Source organism: Myotis brandtii, unplaced genomic scaffold (genome assembly GCF_000412655.1).
Source record: "Myotis brandtii unplaced genomic scaffold, ASM41265v1 scaffold1170, whole genome shotgun sequence".
NCBI lineage: Eukaryota > Metazoa > Chordata > Mammalia > Chiroptera > Vespertilionidae > Myotis > Myotis brandtii.
Window position 1 is genome coordinate 528,500 of NW_005354050.1, and position 18,999 is coordinate 547,498.

General features: G+C 38.6%; 1 protein-coding gene across 4 annotated transcripts in view; it reads right to left on the reverse strand.

Annotated features, from left to right (window-relative positions):
- The window catches only part of TRIM37 (tripartite motif containing 37), an 88,548-nt gene that overhangs the window by 26,489 nt on the left and 43,060 nt on the right, over positions 1–18,999 (reverse strand). For 2 of the 4 annotated variants that reach the window (XM_014529935.1, XM_014529931.1), the window contains exons 16-23: positions 17,367–17,503; positions 14,539–14,624; positions 11,183–11,377; positions 7,139–7,447; positions 6,256–6,564; positions 3,561–3,689; positions 3,024–3,213; positions 283–401 (exon numbers count right to left, since the gene is read on the reverse strand). In XM_014529935.1, the coding sequence (XP_014385421.1) occupies positions 283–401; positions 3,024–3,213; positions 3,561–3,689; positions 6,256–6,564; positions 7,139–7,447; positions 11,183–11,377; positions 14,539–14,624; positions 17,367–17,503 (1,474 nt within the window). Of the gene's footprint in view, positions 1–282; positions 402–3,023; positions 3,214–3,560; positions 3,690–6,255; positions 6,565–7,138; positions 7,448–11,182; positions 11,378–14,538; positions 14,625–17,366; positions 17,504–18,999 lie in introns of those variants that run through there. The other 2 variants (XM_005858376.2, XM_014529940.1) reach the window with 2 other exon arrangements.

Here is an 18,999-nt window from a genome sequence, read left to right on the forward strand (position 1 = left end):
CGAAACTCAGGCATGTGCCCTTGAATGGAATCAAACCTGGGACCCTTCAGTCTACAGACCGACACTCTATCCACTGAGCCAAGCCGGCTAGGGCGCCTCATTAACTTTTTAATTAACCAGTTAACTGCCACATGCCACATATTTTGAATTTAATTGCGGCTATACATACTTATGGCATACAAAGGGTTAAACCGACCAATCCACACCACCACACCCACCACCACCACCAAAAAAAGGTCATTATTTCCACCTCCTGCCTAATTATGACTTGTCATTCCTTACCTTCCTCAGGGGCAGCTGAAGCTCCTTCAGGCAGTATAGCCTGTAATTCCCCAGTTTCAGAATTATTTTCCAAGTCAGTCATTTGCATTCCTTCCAGACGACCTCCTTTAACATTAGCCCTCAAAGAAGAAGAAAACAACTTGATATTTTTCTATAACTACTCACTAATAATTGTTTATTTTCTTCTCCTGAAACTGAGGATATATGCCACTGATGTCTAATAGTAAATTTCAAGTTTGTTTATTTTTTAAAATATATTTTTGATTTCAGAGAGGAAGGGAGAGGGAGAGATAGAAACATCAATGATGAGAGAATATCATTGATCGGCTGCCTGCTGCACGCCCCACACTGGGGATCGAGCCTGCAATCCGGGCATGTGCCCTGACCGGGAATCAAACCATGACCTCCTGCTTCATAGGTCGAAACTCAACCACATCGGCTGGGCTCAAGTTTATTTTTAAAAATTCTCTAGAGGACTCACTACAAAGGTTATAAAATGGACTACATCGGTGTCACCATCATGGCTGTGATATTGTATTAGTTTTACAAAATGTTATCATTAGGAGAAACTGGTTAAGGAATACAGGATTCTATGTATTATTTCTTTTAACTGCATGGAATCTACAATGAAAATGCTAATTAAAAAACAACTGCATGTGAATCTACAAGAAAAATTTCAATTAAAAAACAGAAGTCCAAAATAATATTTTCTCAGCAATATGGAAAAACTTTTTAGATATATTAAGAAAACAAGTGCATCTTTTGTATTAAAAAAGCTATATACTCACAGTTGCTTAAATATGCATAAAAACTGAGAAGACACATACATCCTATATAATAAAAGGCTAACAGGCAAATTATCCCCTTGACCAGGAGTTAAACCAAGGGGCGGGGCCGGACTGCCAAACACTCACGGCCGCTCCCCCCCAGTCAGCCTGGCCAGAACAGCTCCAATCGGGGCGGGCCAGCTGGACACCACCCGTGCACGAATACGTGCACCAGGCCTCTAGTCATATATAAAAAATTAACAGCAGGATTGTACGAGGGAAGGGGATGGGAAAACTAAGCAGATGGGAGACAAAAATGGGAAAATTTTCACTTAATAGTCTTTCTTTTGCTTACTTTTCTGAACCGCTATTATTTAAAATTTTTGCTTACACTACTTAAATCAGGAAATGAAAAGAAGACCCAAGCTGATGATACAATTAACTGTAAAATGAGGTTTATAGTTAAGAGCTGCAGTCACTTATAAAGAATTTTAGGATGTGAGGGCGATCTGGCTGCGACATCTGTCACCCCATTGATCGCCAGGGTTGATTCGGCTGATCTGGCTGGCTAGGCGGGTGTCCCCCTCCTCCCTCACCGATCCATGTGCGTCCCCCCCGAAGCTGCGCGCTAGGTCGAAGAGGACGACCTTCCCCCCCGAGGAGAGGACCGGTCTTCGATCAAGGGTATACGAGTAGCTGCGCTCCCCTGCTAGAACCTCCAAACAAGCTCTCAAGAATTTTACAGACTAGAAAAAAGTCTATGTTTATATACATTTAATGTTTATGGCTAAAGGCAGACATAAATATCTCCATCACAAAATGTAAAAGCTAGTTGAAGCTTCAATGTGAAAGGAACATGTATAAAATCAGGCTAACTAATGGAGAGGACAAGTTAATCACCAATGATTACAACACCTTTCCATTGCTTCAACTTGAGCCAAAACAGAAAATTAAACTACCAGCTATCCTTTTAGTTTTGGTAATTGTCCAGATCTTAAAACTATATGAAGTTAGTACACAAGAGATGTAAATCTTTCTCTAAATTTAATTCAAAGTCTCCAAAGTAGAACCATTCCATTTTTTAATTATAAATGTACTTAATATCCATAAAATAGATCAGCAGATGGATATTAAGTAAAGCTCATCTGGCACATTCATAGACAATCACTCTATCTTTTGAGGGGATGGAAGTTTAATTGACATGGCTGGGGTTTGAGCTTATGTTTCCTAGGAGATAGATAAAAGTGCTATTATATATATCATTTTGGGAAATTCCAACTATGAATTTTGACAACACTTTTATAAGAGGAGAGGAAAGGTGAAATAAAAAACAGTGTTAAAATAAAATTGCCAGAAGTGCTTTGTTCCACACAAAGTATGTATAAAAGGTCTATGAGATACAATATAGCCCAGCAAAGATGTCTTTTAAAAGTGTGGTACAGATGGCAAAAAAAATGGCTGACACACAAAAACATATCAGAAGGCAGAGGTCATTTAAGGTTTCACACCATTATTATCCTAACTTCAGTGAAAATGAGCTCCAACATAAACTAAATTTCTGGTACTATATCATCCCATTAAGAAAAAAAAAATTAAGGTTTTAGATACGTTTTTTATTTATTTAAATCCTCACCCAAGGATATTTTTTTATTTTTTTTATTTTGAGAGAGTAGGAAAGAGGGAGGGAGAGGAAAAGAGAATGAGACAGAGAGAGAGAAACATTGATATGAGAAAGTCACATGGGTTGGTTGCCTCCAGCATGCATCCCAACTGGGGCTAAGGATTGAACCAGAGCCCCTTTGGTATGGGGTCAGCAACTGAGAACACTGGTCAGGGCAGGGTTCTGATACTTTAAAAGTTGCACTTTAATACAACAAATGAACTTTCTCTCGGCTAAAAAATTAACATACTAGAAATTTATTTTGTTCGTTATGATGCTATTATTTCATTTCATAAACAAAAAACTTAATTTACCCCAAGGTGACCATCTTCCTCCTTTTCTCAACAGCAGGTAAGCCATTGATAACTGCAACCACAATAGCATTTGAATCCAAAGCCTGACTCTGCAGGTCTTCAGATTTCGGCAGAATATCACCGAAACTGCCATGTGTCAAGGCTCGGGGAGAACTGTGCCTGCTCCCAGACTGAGAGCTTCCTGGGGAAACTACAGAAAAGGAAGGGGATATTCAGATAAAAGGAAAACAAAATGTTCTCTCTCAGATTTCCACTTCAGATCTTATCATACATTTTTAAACTACAGGAAAATGCAAAAATAATTTTTAAATATATCATAATCTTTTTGATGCCAACTGTTTAAAATTAAGGCATCCAGAATATGCAACCTAATGGCTGCATTTTTTTTACTGATGGCTCTAATTAATCTGTTGTGAGATCAAGGAAGTTTTGAATCAGGTTTCAGCATTATGGTACAGTCTAAAGCTATATGTAAGATCAATTCTGAATAACAGTTTTCTACCCATGAAAATTACATTTTGAATTCTTCAAATTTACCTTCAGACAGAGGTTGACAGTCTCCCCTTGAATAGCTATTTTCCCCAGGGTCTACTGCTCTTCGAAGTGATAGACTACCTGCTATACTGGACCGAGCTGGCTTGGGTGAATTACTCTTCTTATTTGTGGCTGCAAAGACATTTAAAAACATTCCTGAATATGATAAAATAGCACAAAACTCACTACCTAGGCAGTCAGAGAAAGGTTTAATCTTAACATGCAAGAAAGGTATTCTAGCTACTATGTCAAAAATAAACAAAACAAAACAGAGGATGCTTTGGTCCCAACTGGTTTATTAGGGATTTTATTCCAAAAGCACTCCTACTCTGCTGCTTGTGGAGCAGTGTTAACTTACAAATCTAAAAAAATAAGTAAGTCAGAAACTTCAAAAGAAAAATCATACCAGACATAGACTCTAATCTCCATGTAATTAAACTAGTATTAACAATAAAATATAATCAGTAAACACTTGGAAATGGTAAAATATTATTGGTTTGGAAAGAGAATGCTTAATTAGAAATGAACCACAATTAAAATGCTTTAAGATGTTTGTGGCTAAATCAGTAATTAGCAGAAATGGATGGCCTTAAAATGAATTAGAAAAAAATGATACTAAATGGCCTAACATGCAGAGACTCAAGAAGCTATAAAAAGAATTAAATTTTTAAAAAGAGCACAGATGCATTAAAAGGTAATAAACAGGTTCAGCAAGGTAGAACCATGTAAGACCAATAATCAATTGTTTTTTAATCCAACAATCTGAGAATGAAATGTAAAAAACAATTCCATTCGCAAGAGCATCAAGTAGAAAACAGAGGAAACAATTAAGCAAATAAATGTAAGACTTGTACACTGAAAACTATCACACAGTGTTGAAAGAAAAAAAAAAGATAGGAAAATACTGTGTTCACTGATTGGGAGACTTAATACTGTTAATATGGCAGTACTCCCAAACTTGATCTACAGATTTCAACATAATCCCAATAAAACCTCTAGCTATCTTTTTTTTCCCTAATGGCTGAAACTGACAAACCAATTATAAAATTCACATGAAAATGCACAAGATCCATTACACCTCCAAACCATCTTGAATGGAGCACTCACAGTTCCTATTGTAAAACAATAAGCCTGGCTAGTGTGGCTCAGTGGTTGAGCATCAACCTATGAACCAGGAGGGCTTATTTCCTGGTCAGGGCTTATGCCCAGGTTTCAGGCTTGGTCCCTAGTGGGGGATGTGCAGGAGGCAGCTGATCAATGATTCTCATCATTAATGTTTCTTTCTCTCTCTCTCTCCTTCTTTCTCTCTCTCTCCCCCTTCCTCTTTGAAATCAATAAAAATTATTTTTCAAAATAAAACTACTCATTGGAACATACAACATATTTTGAACTTGAGAATAAAAAAACTAAAGGGATTCCTAAATAGAGCTGAAAAACATTACAAAAATCCTGTTATTGCTAAGGCATGGCACAGAACTTCTGGCTGGACTTCTTCCATGACAGGAAGAGATGAGGCACTGGGAACCTGGGGGCAGCCTTCTATTTCCACCCAAATAAATCTTACCGCCAGACCTCATCCCCTCATGTGGCTCCCCAAAAACGCTTTTGTCACGACACCACAAGGACTCCATTTCCACCAGCAAGTCTCACAACTCCCACTCTCAACCCTTTTCAGTTCCTTCTCCACCCAACAAGCAAAGTAACCTTTGTAAAAGGTAAATCAGATAATAAATACTCCCTGATATCTATTCTTTAAAGACTTCCTCCTAAAACCAGAATAAAACACAAAACTCTTTATTGAGGTCTTACCAAAACCCCTACCTGAGCTAGATCCTGCCTACCTCTCTGCTTATCTCCTATTATTCTCCCCTGTGCTGTGTTCACCATATTCAGCCATAGGTCTTCCTTCCAGCCTTCAAATAAGCAGAGCAAATCCCTTATCAGTGACTTTACATTTTCTGTTGTTTACCCAGAACACTTCCAACACTTCCAACAGATCTTTGCATGGCTGTCACTTTCTTAACCTTCAGGTCTCAGTTCAAATGTTGCTTCCTCAGACTTTCTCCGACTACCCTAACTAAAGGAGCACATTCCTCACCTGTTCTTTCCACCCACTCTTCTGTTGTTTCCTTTATAGCACTCTTTACTTTTTATCAACCGCAATTATCTTTACTTCTTTACATATTTTAATGTCCAATCCCGACCATATAAATACATGAATGCAAGATCCATAAGGTTAAGGTTTTTGTGTTATTTATTGCCCAGTACAGAATAAGCAATCAAGAAATGTTAGCTCTATTATACAGTTGAAAATATAGTCTGTTTTATTTTTTGTTAATCTTCACTGGAGGATATTTTTTCCATTGACTTTTAGATTGTGAAAGGGAGGGAGGAAGGGGCAGAGAGAAACATGAATGTGAGAGAAACACATCAATTGGTTTCCTGGCCCAGTTGGGGCACCTGCACAAGGCATCAAACCCGAGATCCTTTGGTGCTCAGGCTGATGCTCTAACCACTGAGTACAATAGCCAGGGCAAAAATATAATCTGTTTTAGATAGGAGAAAGGGTGGTATATATCTGAAGTCTCAATTCATTGTAAGAGAGATTTTAAAGTATTATTACTCTGAAAATAACCTGTCCTCTAGCTTCCCAAATGACATGTGGAGAAAAGACACTAATAGGCTCGTTTTCACTTACAGTTTCGTATGTAGCAACTGGCAACTGATGACTTTGCCAAGAGCTCCATTCCCAAATCCTGTAATCTGCCAGAGTTTTCAGTTCCACATGCAGCCAGAGCTGCCTGGTCAGCAGAAAAAAGGCTTGTCTGCATGTCTCCAGAAGGAGCATTGCTGCTTTTTATTTCTGAAAGTGGATTCTTTACATCAGTCTTCATACATCGAACTTCAGCCATTTGAGTTTTCAGTCTTTTTAGCATCTTTAAGTCAGAGGGAACTCGCCACATTGCCTGCTGTTTCCTTTGATCTTTATCTTTTCGACAATATGAAACTTGAGAGAGAGAGAGAGAGAGAGAGAGAGAGAGAGAGAGAGAGAGAGAGAGAAACTCATGTTAATATAGACGTTAACATTAATAAAACCATTCTAGCCCTAGCTAGTTTGGCTCAGTGGATAGAGCATCTGCCTGTGGACTGAAGGGTCCCAGGTTCGATTCCTGCCAAGGGCACATGACTGGGTTGCCGGCTCGATCCCCAGTAGAGGGCGTGCAAGAGGCAGTCAATCAATGATTTTCTCTCATCACTGATGCTTCTGTCTCTCTCTCCCCCTTCCTTCCTCTCTGAAATCAATAAAAATATAAAAAATAAAACCATTCTGCATTGTGAAATATGCTGCACAAGGCATCAAACCCGAGATCCTTTGGTGCTCAGGCTGATGCTCTAACCACTGAGTACAATAGCCAGGGCAAAAATATAATGTTTTAGATAGGAGAAAGGGTGGTATATATCTGAAGTCTCAATTCATTGTAAGAGAGATTTTAAAGTATTATTACTCTGAAAATAACCTGTCCTCTAGCTTCCCAAATGACATGTGGAGAAAAGACACTAATAGGCTCGTTTTCACTTACAGTTTCGTATGTAGCAACTGGCAACTGATGACTTTGCCAAGAGCTCCATTCCCAAATCCTGTAATCTGCCAGAGTTTTCAGTTCCACATGCAGCCAGAGCTGCCTGGTCAGCAGAAAAAAGGCTTGTCTGCATGTCTCCAGAAGGAGCATTGCTGCTTTTTATTTCTGAAAGTGGATTCTTTACATCAGTCTTCATACATCGAACTTCAGCCATTTGAGTTTTCAGTCTTTTTAGCATCTTTAAGTCAGAGGGAACTCGCCACATTGCCTGCTGTTTCCTTTGATCTTTATCTTTTCGACAATATGAAACTTGAGAGAGAGAGAGAGAGAGAGAGAGAGAGAGAGAGAGAGAGAGAGAGAGAAACTCATGTTAATATAGACGTTAACATTAATAAAACCATTCTAGCCCTAGCTAGTTTGGCTCAGTGGATAGAGCATCTGCCTGTGGACTGAAGGGTCCCAGGTTCGATTCCTGCCAAGGGCACATGACTGGGTTGCCGGCTCGATCCCCAGTAGGGGGCGTGCAAGAGGCAGTCAATCAATGATTTTCTCTCATCACTGATGCTTCTGTCTCTCTCTCCCCCTTCCTTCCTCTCTGAAATCAATAAAAATATAAAAAATAAAACCATTCTGCATTGTGAAATATGCAAATTTGATGTGTAAATAAGCTACTTTAGGTGGTGTCAACAATAAATGTATTACATGCCATTAATTAAAATAAATATAGTCACAAATATCTTAGTATTATTCATACCTTCAAAGTTAGAATCTGGGTCACATTATAATCACCCAAATCTGTACTAATATTGAACTCTAAAGTTTAAAAAGCTGCACTACTTCCTGTGCTTTCTCCTTTACATTTCTCTTTTCTCAAATTTTCTACACTGAAGTTTTATTATATTTACTAGAGGGCTGGTGCACCAAATTCGTGAACTCGGGGGGTGGGGGGTTTCCCTCAGCCCAGTCTGCACCCTCTCGCAGTCCGGGAGTCCTCAGGGGATGTCCAACTGACTTCTTAGGCTCGCTCCCACAGTGGGCCTAAGCCGGCAGTCGGACATCCTTAGCGCTGCCACGGAGGCGGGAAAGGCTCCTGCCACCGCTGCTGCGCTCACCAGCCATAAGCCCGGCTTCTGGCTGAGCAGCACTCCCCCTGTGGGAGTGCCTTGACCACCAGGGGGCAGCTCCTGCATTGAGTGTCTGCCCCCTGGTGGCCACTGTGGGTCATAGTGACTGGTCATTCTGCCATCAGGCCGAAACCAGCTCTCCCACATCCCCCGACAGGTCCTGGATTGCGAGAGAGCGCAGGCCAGGCCGAGGGACCCCACTGCTGCACGATCATGGCCGGGGAGGGATGCAGGAGGTTGGCCAGCCAGGGAGGGACCGCGGGAGGGTTCCAGGGTGTGTCTGGCCCATCTCACTCAGTCCCGATAGGCCGGACCCCAGCAGCAAGCTAACCTACCAGTCAGAGCGTCTGCCCCCTGATGGTCAGTGCACGTCATAGTGACTGGTTGACCGGTTGACTCTCTGCCCCCTAGTAGTTAGTGCATGTCATAGTGAGTGGTTGAGCAGCCTTAGCATATCATTAGCATATTACCCTTTGATTGGCTGACCGAATGACCGGACACTTAGTATATTAGGCTTTTATTATATAGGATAATTTTAAAACATAGCCAACTACTTAGCCAAATCTGATATAAAAATATGTATATTCTAACTAAATTCAAAATGTTGATTTACCAAAGTACTAGCCAAGCATATGTAGTTATTAAGTGCCATGGAACATCACAAAAGAATAGTTCCCTGCCACTGAGTCTACAGCCACTAAAGTAACAATGTTTTCTTTCTTCCCAGAGAAAGTAATTGAAGCTGTTTTTAACTTTTCCTCCCTACCCAAATATTAAAATGAAAGGTATGAGCAAGGAAAATATATTTTCTTCTCAGGAAGGAAAAGAGCTAAATATTTTGGAAATCAAAGAACATTATGGCTGACTTAAAGCAAAATGAAACTAAGCCAAAAACACACACACAAAACACAATACCTGCACACACATACCACATCCCCAAATGGGGCCAACAGGCACTCAAACCAGACAAAGAACAAGTCCTTTATTAGCAGAAATGGCTACAACAGCCATCTGCCATAAAAGAGGACATACAGTAAAAGGTAGGTGCTGTAGTGTATCAGCCATTTCCCCTTGCACAAAAAGGATTCAGACTGTGTTCAGGTATCAGGTGAGCAGCAATGTGCTCAGGGAGGTTAGGTCCCTCCCTTTGGCTCCAGTAGATATGGGTCCAGGACTGGTCTAAGCTCATTCCTCTTTGATAGTGGACATAAGACTCAGTCTCAACCAAAAGACTGGGGGGAAGGGGAAGAGAAGTAACTTCTGGGAAGATTTTCTATCATGATTTGTTGTATTTATTTAACAAACATCTATAAAGTGAGTATCAAATATTTTTAAAACATTAAGTCATTTAATCCTCTCATATCAATCCTCTAAGGTAAGTACTATTACCTCCATTTTATAAATGAGGAAAGACACATAAAGGTTACCCAACATAATACTCAAGGTAACACAGCTAATAAGTAAAAGAATTATTGTATTATTTTCCATACAAACAACTGTAAACCTAGTCCTGCCCCATCCTGTATTTGTTGGATAGTTTCAAACTCTGATTTTTCTTTGGAATATACTCCTAAAAGTAAAGTTACATGATTCAAAGATAGAAATATTTTTGAGCCCAGCCGCAGTGGTTCAATGGTTGAGCGTCAACCTATGAACCAGAAGGTCACAGGTTTGATTACCGGTCAGGGCACATGCCTAGGTTGTGGGCTCGATCCCCAGTGTGAGACTTGCAGGAGGCAACCAATCAATGATTCTCTCTCATTGATGATTTATCTCTCTCTCCCTCTCTTTCTGAAATCAATAAAAATATATTAAAAAAAGAAATATTCTGAACCTACTATAAAATTTTCCTTCAAAAAGGTTAAACCAATATACATTCCTACTTCCAGAACCAGAACTTGTCTGTTTCACTAGGTCTTTGCAAATATTGCCCACAGTTTTCTACAATAAAAACGCCTCAGAAAAAAATATAAAATCATATACAATGTGGTAAGTGCTACAAAAGTACAAATATAATACAAAATGTACTTGGGGATCATAGATAAAAGCAATTGTTTCATAACTTGGTTGTAAGCCTACAGAAAGTATACCTTAGAAAGGAAAGGGCCTAACTTAATCCAACCTCTGAGAGTCCATTCCCCACTAGGTAGAACAGCTCTAATTCTCTGATTTCTACATGGAGGCTCTACCTTAGACTTTGTTTGAAAAATGAGTTCCACTGCTTTAAAGAATCAAAATCATTGTTTTAAGCCACGGATTTAATTTGTATATAGTGCTGTTGTTTAAGAAGGTAGGAAAATGTTTGGTATATTTTTTAAAAGCTTTCCAACAAAAATAGTTTTTAAAATGTGTCATTTAAAGGTAAATCCTTAGCTATTCAAAATGACCATGCCATAGCGTTTCGAAAAGTCCAACTTTGATTATACCTTTAATATGTATGTGTATACACTGTATTACAGTAACACAAATGTTATTTCTCTTCAACAAATAACCTTTGTACCTAAACACTGCTGCTAGCTGGTTTAGGTTTTTAGGCTATTGAACATCAAAGTGTGAGTAAACCATCTTTTTCTATATTCAACTTAGACAGAGTTCCACTTGGAAGTTACGGTATTCATGAGTTGTGCAAAACTCTAAGTCCACTCACAAAGAGGAAAACTGTATTTCATATGGATCAAACTGTCAATTACATACAATTTAAAGGGCAAACCATTAAAAAAACCAATCCTCCTTACAGGCATTTTGACATTATTTTCACACAAAATACCTTTGAACAGTAACAAAATATTAATTTGATTAATATAAATGTCTTTTTATGACTTACAATGAAAAAATCAATTTGCTACAGAAATATACTGTATTTGGAATAAGAGTTCTTTTGGGGAACCACGAAAAAGGAAAATCACTGTTAATATTTTACCTGTGGGCTGCAACAGTGAAGCAGGTGGGCGAGGTTGTAAGCCCCACAAATTTTCCATACTGTTCCGGCCCTTAAGGTCCAACAAATGCATTAAAATGAAAGGATCAATGTCTAATAAATTACTTGTAGTAGCAGAACATAAGTGTGTTCTTCTTGACATTCTACTACTGGCACCAACATAGCCATGGTTACCACCTGCAAAAGAAAAAAAAAACACAATACAGAAAGTGCATGCTATATATGTGTACAAATTTAAGTATACTTAAAAGAAAAAAGTAAACTGCTTGATGTTTGAATACTTGTCTCTTAGGATTTTATTTTCATAAGAAGCACAATGAAGAAACCAGATTGCCGTAGAGGTGTACACAAGCACAGTGGCTGAGCACTGGCCTCATTACTATCCAGAATTCGGGAGCAACCCTCAAACTCATCCTGAGCCCTAGAAATAAAAAAGTGACAATGTATACAGTATATACAATTAATGGAATGAGAATTAGGAAAAGCTAACATATCTCATAACCCAGTGGTCTTGGATGAAAGACAAATCTCCATAGTATAACAGATTCCAAGAACTAGACACCAAAATAGGAATCTTCTCCAGGTCTCTGGATAGCAAACTGTACAGATCTATGACATGTTTGGTAGACTTTTTTTCTAGCTTAAGTACTGGAACACAAGTTGAAGTTTTTAGACCGAACTTGTTACTGACTGATGGCATAGTACAGACTGTGAGCAAATGTCCTATTTATATCACCTATGTTGAACTAAGCCTTAAGCCAAGAAAACCACCTGACTTTTCTCTAGTACCTAGTACAATGCCTAGCAATATTGGATTATGAAAATACTGGTTAAAAATCAACCTTTAATAAAGCTATTTAAATATATTTTACACTGTAATACCTGGAAGCAAGTCTCTAAGCATAGCTTACATTTAAGGGTGGAGAGTTACACTTCACCTCCTTGAAGAGGCAATATATAAAAAAATTATTTGGAATTCTTTTGTATGTGCATGGTCTTATATATATTAGTTATACATCTATTCACCTTCAGATTATAAATTACTTAAGAGTAACTCTTTTTCATTGTATTTTCCAGAAATCTGGAAATAGAAAAGAATTTCAATAAATGCCTACCAAATATATAAAATTCCCCAAAGCACAAAATACAAATTAACTGTTTGATTTACTATTGTATCCTCAGCATCTAGAATTCGATGTCTGAACTATAATAGGTGCTCAAGAATATATATATATATATTGAACAAATAAATTATAATTTCAGAATTATAGAACATGAGGTCCATGAGAACAGGGACATCTTTTTTTCAATACTGTAGTGCCTGAAAGTAAAACAGTATTCAGTTTCAGTTCAGTGCTCGGTAAATATTTGGTGAATGAATAATTGAAAAAATATAACCTCTGCTTACCCAGAGTGTCTAAAAATGTTATATATAAGAATTTTCCTACAATACAGTTTGAGAGGAAATCAGATTTAACTTAAAAAAAAAAAAAAAAAAAAAAAGTCTGCCCTAGCCGGTTTGGCTCAGTGGATAGAGCATCAGCCTGTGGATTGAAGGGTTCTGCCAGGTTCAATTCCGGCCAAGGGCACATGCCTGGGTTGCGGGCTCAATCCCCAGTGTGGGGTTTGCAGGAAGCAGCCAATCAATGATTCTCTCTCATCATTGATGTTTCTATCTATCCCTCTCCCTTCCTCTCTGAAATAAATAAAAAATTTTTAAAAAGGCTAAAAGCCCTAGCCACTTTGGTTCAGTGGATAGAGCATCGGCCTGCAGACTGAAGGGTCCCAGGTTCAATTCTGGCCAAGGGCACATGCCGGGTTGCAGGCTCGATCCCCAGTAGGGTGTGCAGGAGGCAGCCAATCAATGATCCTCTCTCATCATTGATGTTTCTATCTTTCTCTACCTCTTCCTTCCTCTCCAAAATCAATAAAGAAATATATTAAAAAAAGAAAAGGCTGAAAATATTCAGTAACCTTGACGTAGTACACTCATCTTCCATTTTATACCAAGATGGCCTCTGAATTTTTATGCACTATTTAGAACCTTAAAAATTACATTGAAAACTTAGTAATAAAGTGCATTTACTCAATGTTTATGTGAAAAATATTAAATGATCCCTATTATACTGTTTAAAGTGCTAGGAATACAAAATTCTGACACACATTATCTTGCTTCTTGGAGTTCAGAGATGAAAAGCAAAATAGCTATATAAGCAATAAGAATAATGTTTAACATAGGTTAAATAGGTTCTACAGATTCTAATTGGTTAATTTGAGAAAGCAGAAAAGACACCCAGGGCAGGCAGTCCAGGAGGGCTTCCAGTAAGAAATGAAATAAAAGCAAAAATAAGGAGAAGGTAGAAGGAACAACACATTGGGAAGCAAAGATGTGAAAAATACCATGGCACAACTGATGGGCTGAAAAATGATGCAGAAGAGTGTAAGCAGGCTAAAGAAATGAGCAGAAGCCAGCACATAAAGGACCTTCTACACCATATTAATGAGTTTGGATTTTATCCATAAGTAACTGGAATCCAATAAAGGGTTTTAAGTAGAGAAGTTACATGGTCAGATATCAATTTGAAGGAAAAATCACACCCATTCTGAACTCATGCTGTAGGAAACAGAATGAAGGGGAGCAATAATTGATACAAGGAACCCAGATGAGAGGCTATTTTGAAAGACAGTAGCCTAGAATCTCACAGACTTTTATAAGTAAACTAGAGGCTGGGTGCACGAAATTAATACATTGGAGGGGGGTGTCCCCCTCAGCCCGGCCTGCGCCCTCTCACAGTCCAGGACCCCTTGGATGATGTCCGCCTGCTGGCTTAGGCCCAATCTCCCCCTGGGGATCAGGCCTAAGTCAACAGGCGGACATCCCTCTCGCAGTCCGGGATCCCTTGGTCCTTACCACCTGCCTGCTCACTGCTCCTTACTGCTTGGCTCACTGCTCCCTAGTGCTGTCACGGAGGCAGGAGAGGCTCCCGCCACCGCTGCTGCACTTGGCAGCCGTGAGCCTGGCTTCTGGCTGAGCGGCACTCACCCTGTGGGAGCATACTGACTACCACGAGGCAGCTCCTGCGCCGAGTGTCTGCCCCCTTGGTGGTCAGTGTGCAACACAGTGACCAGTCGTTCTGGTCATTCCACCGTAAAGGCCACTTAGGCTTTATTATATAGATGAGATAAGGTACACAAAGTGCATTTGCCTGGTACATGAGTATATGTCAAATAGCTATTATTATTATTTTAAGAGCTAGTGGCTGCCACATATTAAAATATGATATGGTCAAAAAAGAACAAAGGGAAGACAGAATGGCTTGTGGGCTTGGCCCTTGTACCCGGAGGTCCTGCAGCAGCTGAATCTTCCATCAGTTCTCCCTCTTCCAATTCCATGTTGTTGTATTCCACATCATTTTCTCCAGACCTAAGAATACACAAAATTCATTATTCCCACAAAGTTCAGTAAAATTAACATTATTTATCACAGCTCAATGAATTTTATAACAATAATGCACAGCTTTCTCTTGTGAAGACAGATATTACTAAATACAAAAATGAAGAAAAAGACTTTGGTCATTATCACATGTATAGTTAGTAGTAATAGTCAAACTACCTTTAAAAAATACCAAAATAGCTTGGAAACATTTAATTTTTAAAAGAGAAAATCTGAGAACCATTGTAGAGCAAAAGATTATAGCTTTAAATAATATGTACCTTAATGATAGTAAATTAGGCTTAAAATACTACATTTTAGCCTTAGCTTGTCTGGCTTAGTGGATAGAGCGTTGGCCTGCAGACTTGAGGGTTTCAAGTTCGATTATGGTCAAGGGCATGTACCTCAGCTGCAGGCTCAATCCTGGTCCAGGGCCATGTGCAGAAGGCAACTAATCCATGTGTCCGTCTCACATGGATGTTTCTCTTTTTCTGTCTCCCTCCCATCCCCCCACTCTCTCTAAAAATCAATGGAAAAATATCTTCAGGTGAGGAATAACAAAACAAATAAAGCACCACCTCATTATAAGGTTAAAAAAGAAAGATGCTCAAATTACTGCATATATTAAATATTTTCCTAAAATATTATTTAAGAATAAATGGTAATATCCCCTTATCAAAGTCCTCAAAGTATATCATACCAAAAAACACTATTACCTTATTTTATTTTTTTATATATAAATTTTTATTGATTTCAGAGAGGAAGAGGGAGTAAGAGAAACATCAATGATGAGAGAGAATCATTGACCGGCTGCCTCCTGCACGCCCCTCACTGCAAATCGAGCCTGCAACCCAGGCATATGCCAGGACTCTTTAGTCCGCAGGCTGACACTCTATCCACTGAGCCAAACTAGCCAGGGCTTTTCGAATCTTTTTGCTATTTTGTTGGTATTTCCTCTGAAAAATGGGCTGATGCCAGGGCTGGAACAGAGAAAGTAGAAGGTGAACCTGGAATGTCTTTTAGTGCCAGAAAATAAGAAAGTGCTTTAAAAATTATGAGGACATCTCAAAGGACACAGGAGTTATCTCTTTAACAGGCTCCCATTGGCTAAATCTTAGATAATCTGAGTAATAAATTATGATAATAAATGGGTTAAATTATTTAATAATATAAGAATCTGTGAGTCCATACTAATGAAATTAATCAATTAATTAATAGGGAAAGTTCTTCCTTAAAGTAAAATTCCAACTAAGTGCAGAATGAATAATGGTATCATCATTTGGCAATCAACACAGTAATCTTTTCCAAGCTAGTATCATCAATGGATGCTAAAATTAATGGACAAAAGTACAATGAGAAAAAGTTATTTACAGTCTCAAATTATATTCCCAAGAGATATTTATTAATCACAAAAGGAAAAAGTCATAATTGTAGAGAAGGGAAATCAGGAAGACACCCTCTTAACCAAGTGTCTAAGTTAATCAACCCTAATGGGACAGATTAAAGACATGCCTCCACTTCCCCCTCATACAATATACTGAAAAGATTACCTCACCACTTCTGTAGTGTTCTTCCCAAAGGTGCATAACCTCAGTCTAATGGTGAGGAAACATCAGACAATTGCAAATTGAAGATTTTCTACAAAATAACTGCTATGTATTTCTCAAAAGTGTCAAAGGCATATAAAAGAAAGTAAAAAAAAAAATGAAATAAAAGACTAAGTGACCCAGATTGGGGCAAACTAAAGAGACTTAACTAAAAGCAACATTTGATCCTGCATTGGATCCTAAACCAAAGGACATCACTGAATGCAAATTTTTTAAAAAATTTATTTTATTGATTTTTTACAGAGAGGAAGAGAGAGAGATAGAGAGGTAGAAACATCAATGAGAGAGAAACATTGATCAGCTGCCTCCTGCACACCTCCTACTGGTGATGTGCCCACAACCAAGGTACATGCCCTTGACCGGAATCGAACCTGGGACCTTTCAGTCCGCAGGCCGACGCTCTATCCCGAGCCAAACCTGTTAGGGCTGAATGCAAAATTTTTAAAAGGTCAGATTATAATATTGCAGCAATGTTAGTCTCTTGACTTTGATAACTGCACTGTAGTTACATAAGAAATATACTTGTTTTCCGGAAGTACATAATGGGAAGTATACCCACCTAATCTCAAATGTCTCACAAAAAAATTATATGGTGAGAAAGAAATATAAAGCAAAATATTAACATGTGAGGAAAGAATACAGGCAGTTCTTTTTAAATAGGGGAATTCTTAGTATTTTTTGCGACTTTTCTTAAATATGAAATAATGGCAAAATTAAAAGTTAAAACAAAAATTAAAACTCAGGCCCTGGCCAGGTGGCTCAGTTGGCTGGAGTGTGTCCCACACCAAAAGGTTGCAGGTTCAATTTACGGTCAAGGCACTTACCTAGGCTGCAGGTTTCATCCCTGGGATAGGAGGCAACCGACAGATGTTTCTCTCTCTTTCTCTCTCTCTGGCATGCACGCACAAATCAATAAAATATATATCCTTGGGTGAGAGAAAGAAAAATTAAAACTCAGTTTGGAACCCAGAGATGAGAGAGTGGAAACTAATTCAAGTATTTCCTTTAAAATCCTTTATTTATAAAGATTATCAAGAAAAAATGCTAAGTATCCCCACTTTTAGATCTAGTTAATATCCAATTATCATGTAGGTGTTTTATATGGTAATTAATGTGCAACACTCACATAGTTTCTTCATCAATGTCGTTTTCCTCTGTGTTACTTGTTGCTGTGGAACTGGCAGAGGAACTGCTACCATCGAGGTGGTTTACTTCATCTTCACCAACAAGATCCAGATCCAGATCCCCATCTGAAAGCTCATGCTAGAACAAGGCAAAGAAATAAAGACTTTTATCTCAAAGAACAATTGAGTATGGAGCAAGCACCAAACAACAATGCAATCATCAGAATTCTCTGCTCGTGTGCCCAATCAGCTAAGCCCCGTAGAGAGAAAAAAATCACACAACCACATTACCTGGTACTACTAATTTATTGCTGCCAATTTCAGCGGGGCCCTTAATGTAATTGGAAATGCTTCCGGTATTCCATGTTAGCTTCCAGTAAGGCTCCATACAGAGTAACATTTCAAATTATCATTCCTCAAATCCTACCTAACTTCTATTATCCACAAGGTCATTGTAAAACCTGCACCTACCTGCATAGATAAGCACACTGACTATTAAACACAAATTCCTCCAACTTTCAGCTGCCCTACATGTAAACTCCATCTTTACCTCATCCTATCAAAAGATTAACGTGAGTGCTCAGTTCCAGACCCTATTCGTTTCCTTAAATACTTGGGATTTGTCAATACCTTAAACTTATCTTCAGTCTCCCTAATGGCTCCTTCATTTTTTTTTTTTTTTAAATTCTGGCATCAGTCTTTATTATTCCTTCAGAAACCATGTCTCCATAGAGCAAGCATGTCAAATTCAATGGTTAACACGGGCCAAATAAACAAGGTTTAAGTTTATGTGGGCCACAAAAAAACAAAAGCTTCAATTTTCATAGAAACGGAGGTTTATTTCGATAGAGACATGCTGAATACAAAGGGCTGAAATAACTGAATAAGTGTAATGCAAATAAACCTATTTTTCTTGTTCTCAGAAAGCAAAATATTTCCCATTGCACACACCAAACAAGTCAGTACAAGACTAATGATGGGGCAATCGACTGCTAAAATATTCGCTGCTAGCATTAGTGGAGAGAAATGGCGCGCCTGCATGTAAGGCATGTAAGGGAAATGAATGCAATACGATTATAGTAATCAGTCATTAGCGAACGTTGTAGTTCATCATTAATAATTATGTATAACAGAATGCTGTAAAAATTAAGTTACGAAATTTTTATTAAAATGTTTCTTACATACCGTTATATTGCCTGGGCCACAAAAAATATTCCCCGTGAGTTTGACATGCTTGCCTTAGGGCAACGATTCTCTTTCTTTTTTAAAAAAAATAATTCCTTATCGTTGCATGTATTACATAGGCCCCCCTTTTTCCCTCATTGACCCCTTCCAGCCCACCCTCACCCCCCCGCCCTCACCTCCCCATTGTCAGTGGCCATGGGCTATGCATATATGCATACAAGGTTCTTGGTTGATTACCTCCCAGCCACCTACCCTCTCCTGCCTTTCCTCTCAGACAATTTTTTTTTTCATGTTAAGGATAAAGACAGGGGGTAAGAGATACTTCTTTTTTATTGCTGCACAGTATTCCATGGTGTAAATGTACCACAGCTTTTTTATCTACTCATCTACTGATGGGCACTTAGGCCGTTTCCAGATTTTAGCTACTGTACACTGTGCTGCTCTGAACAT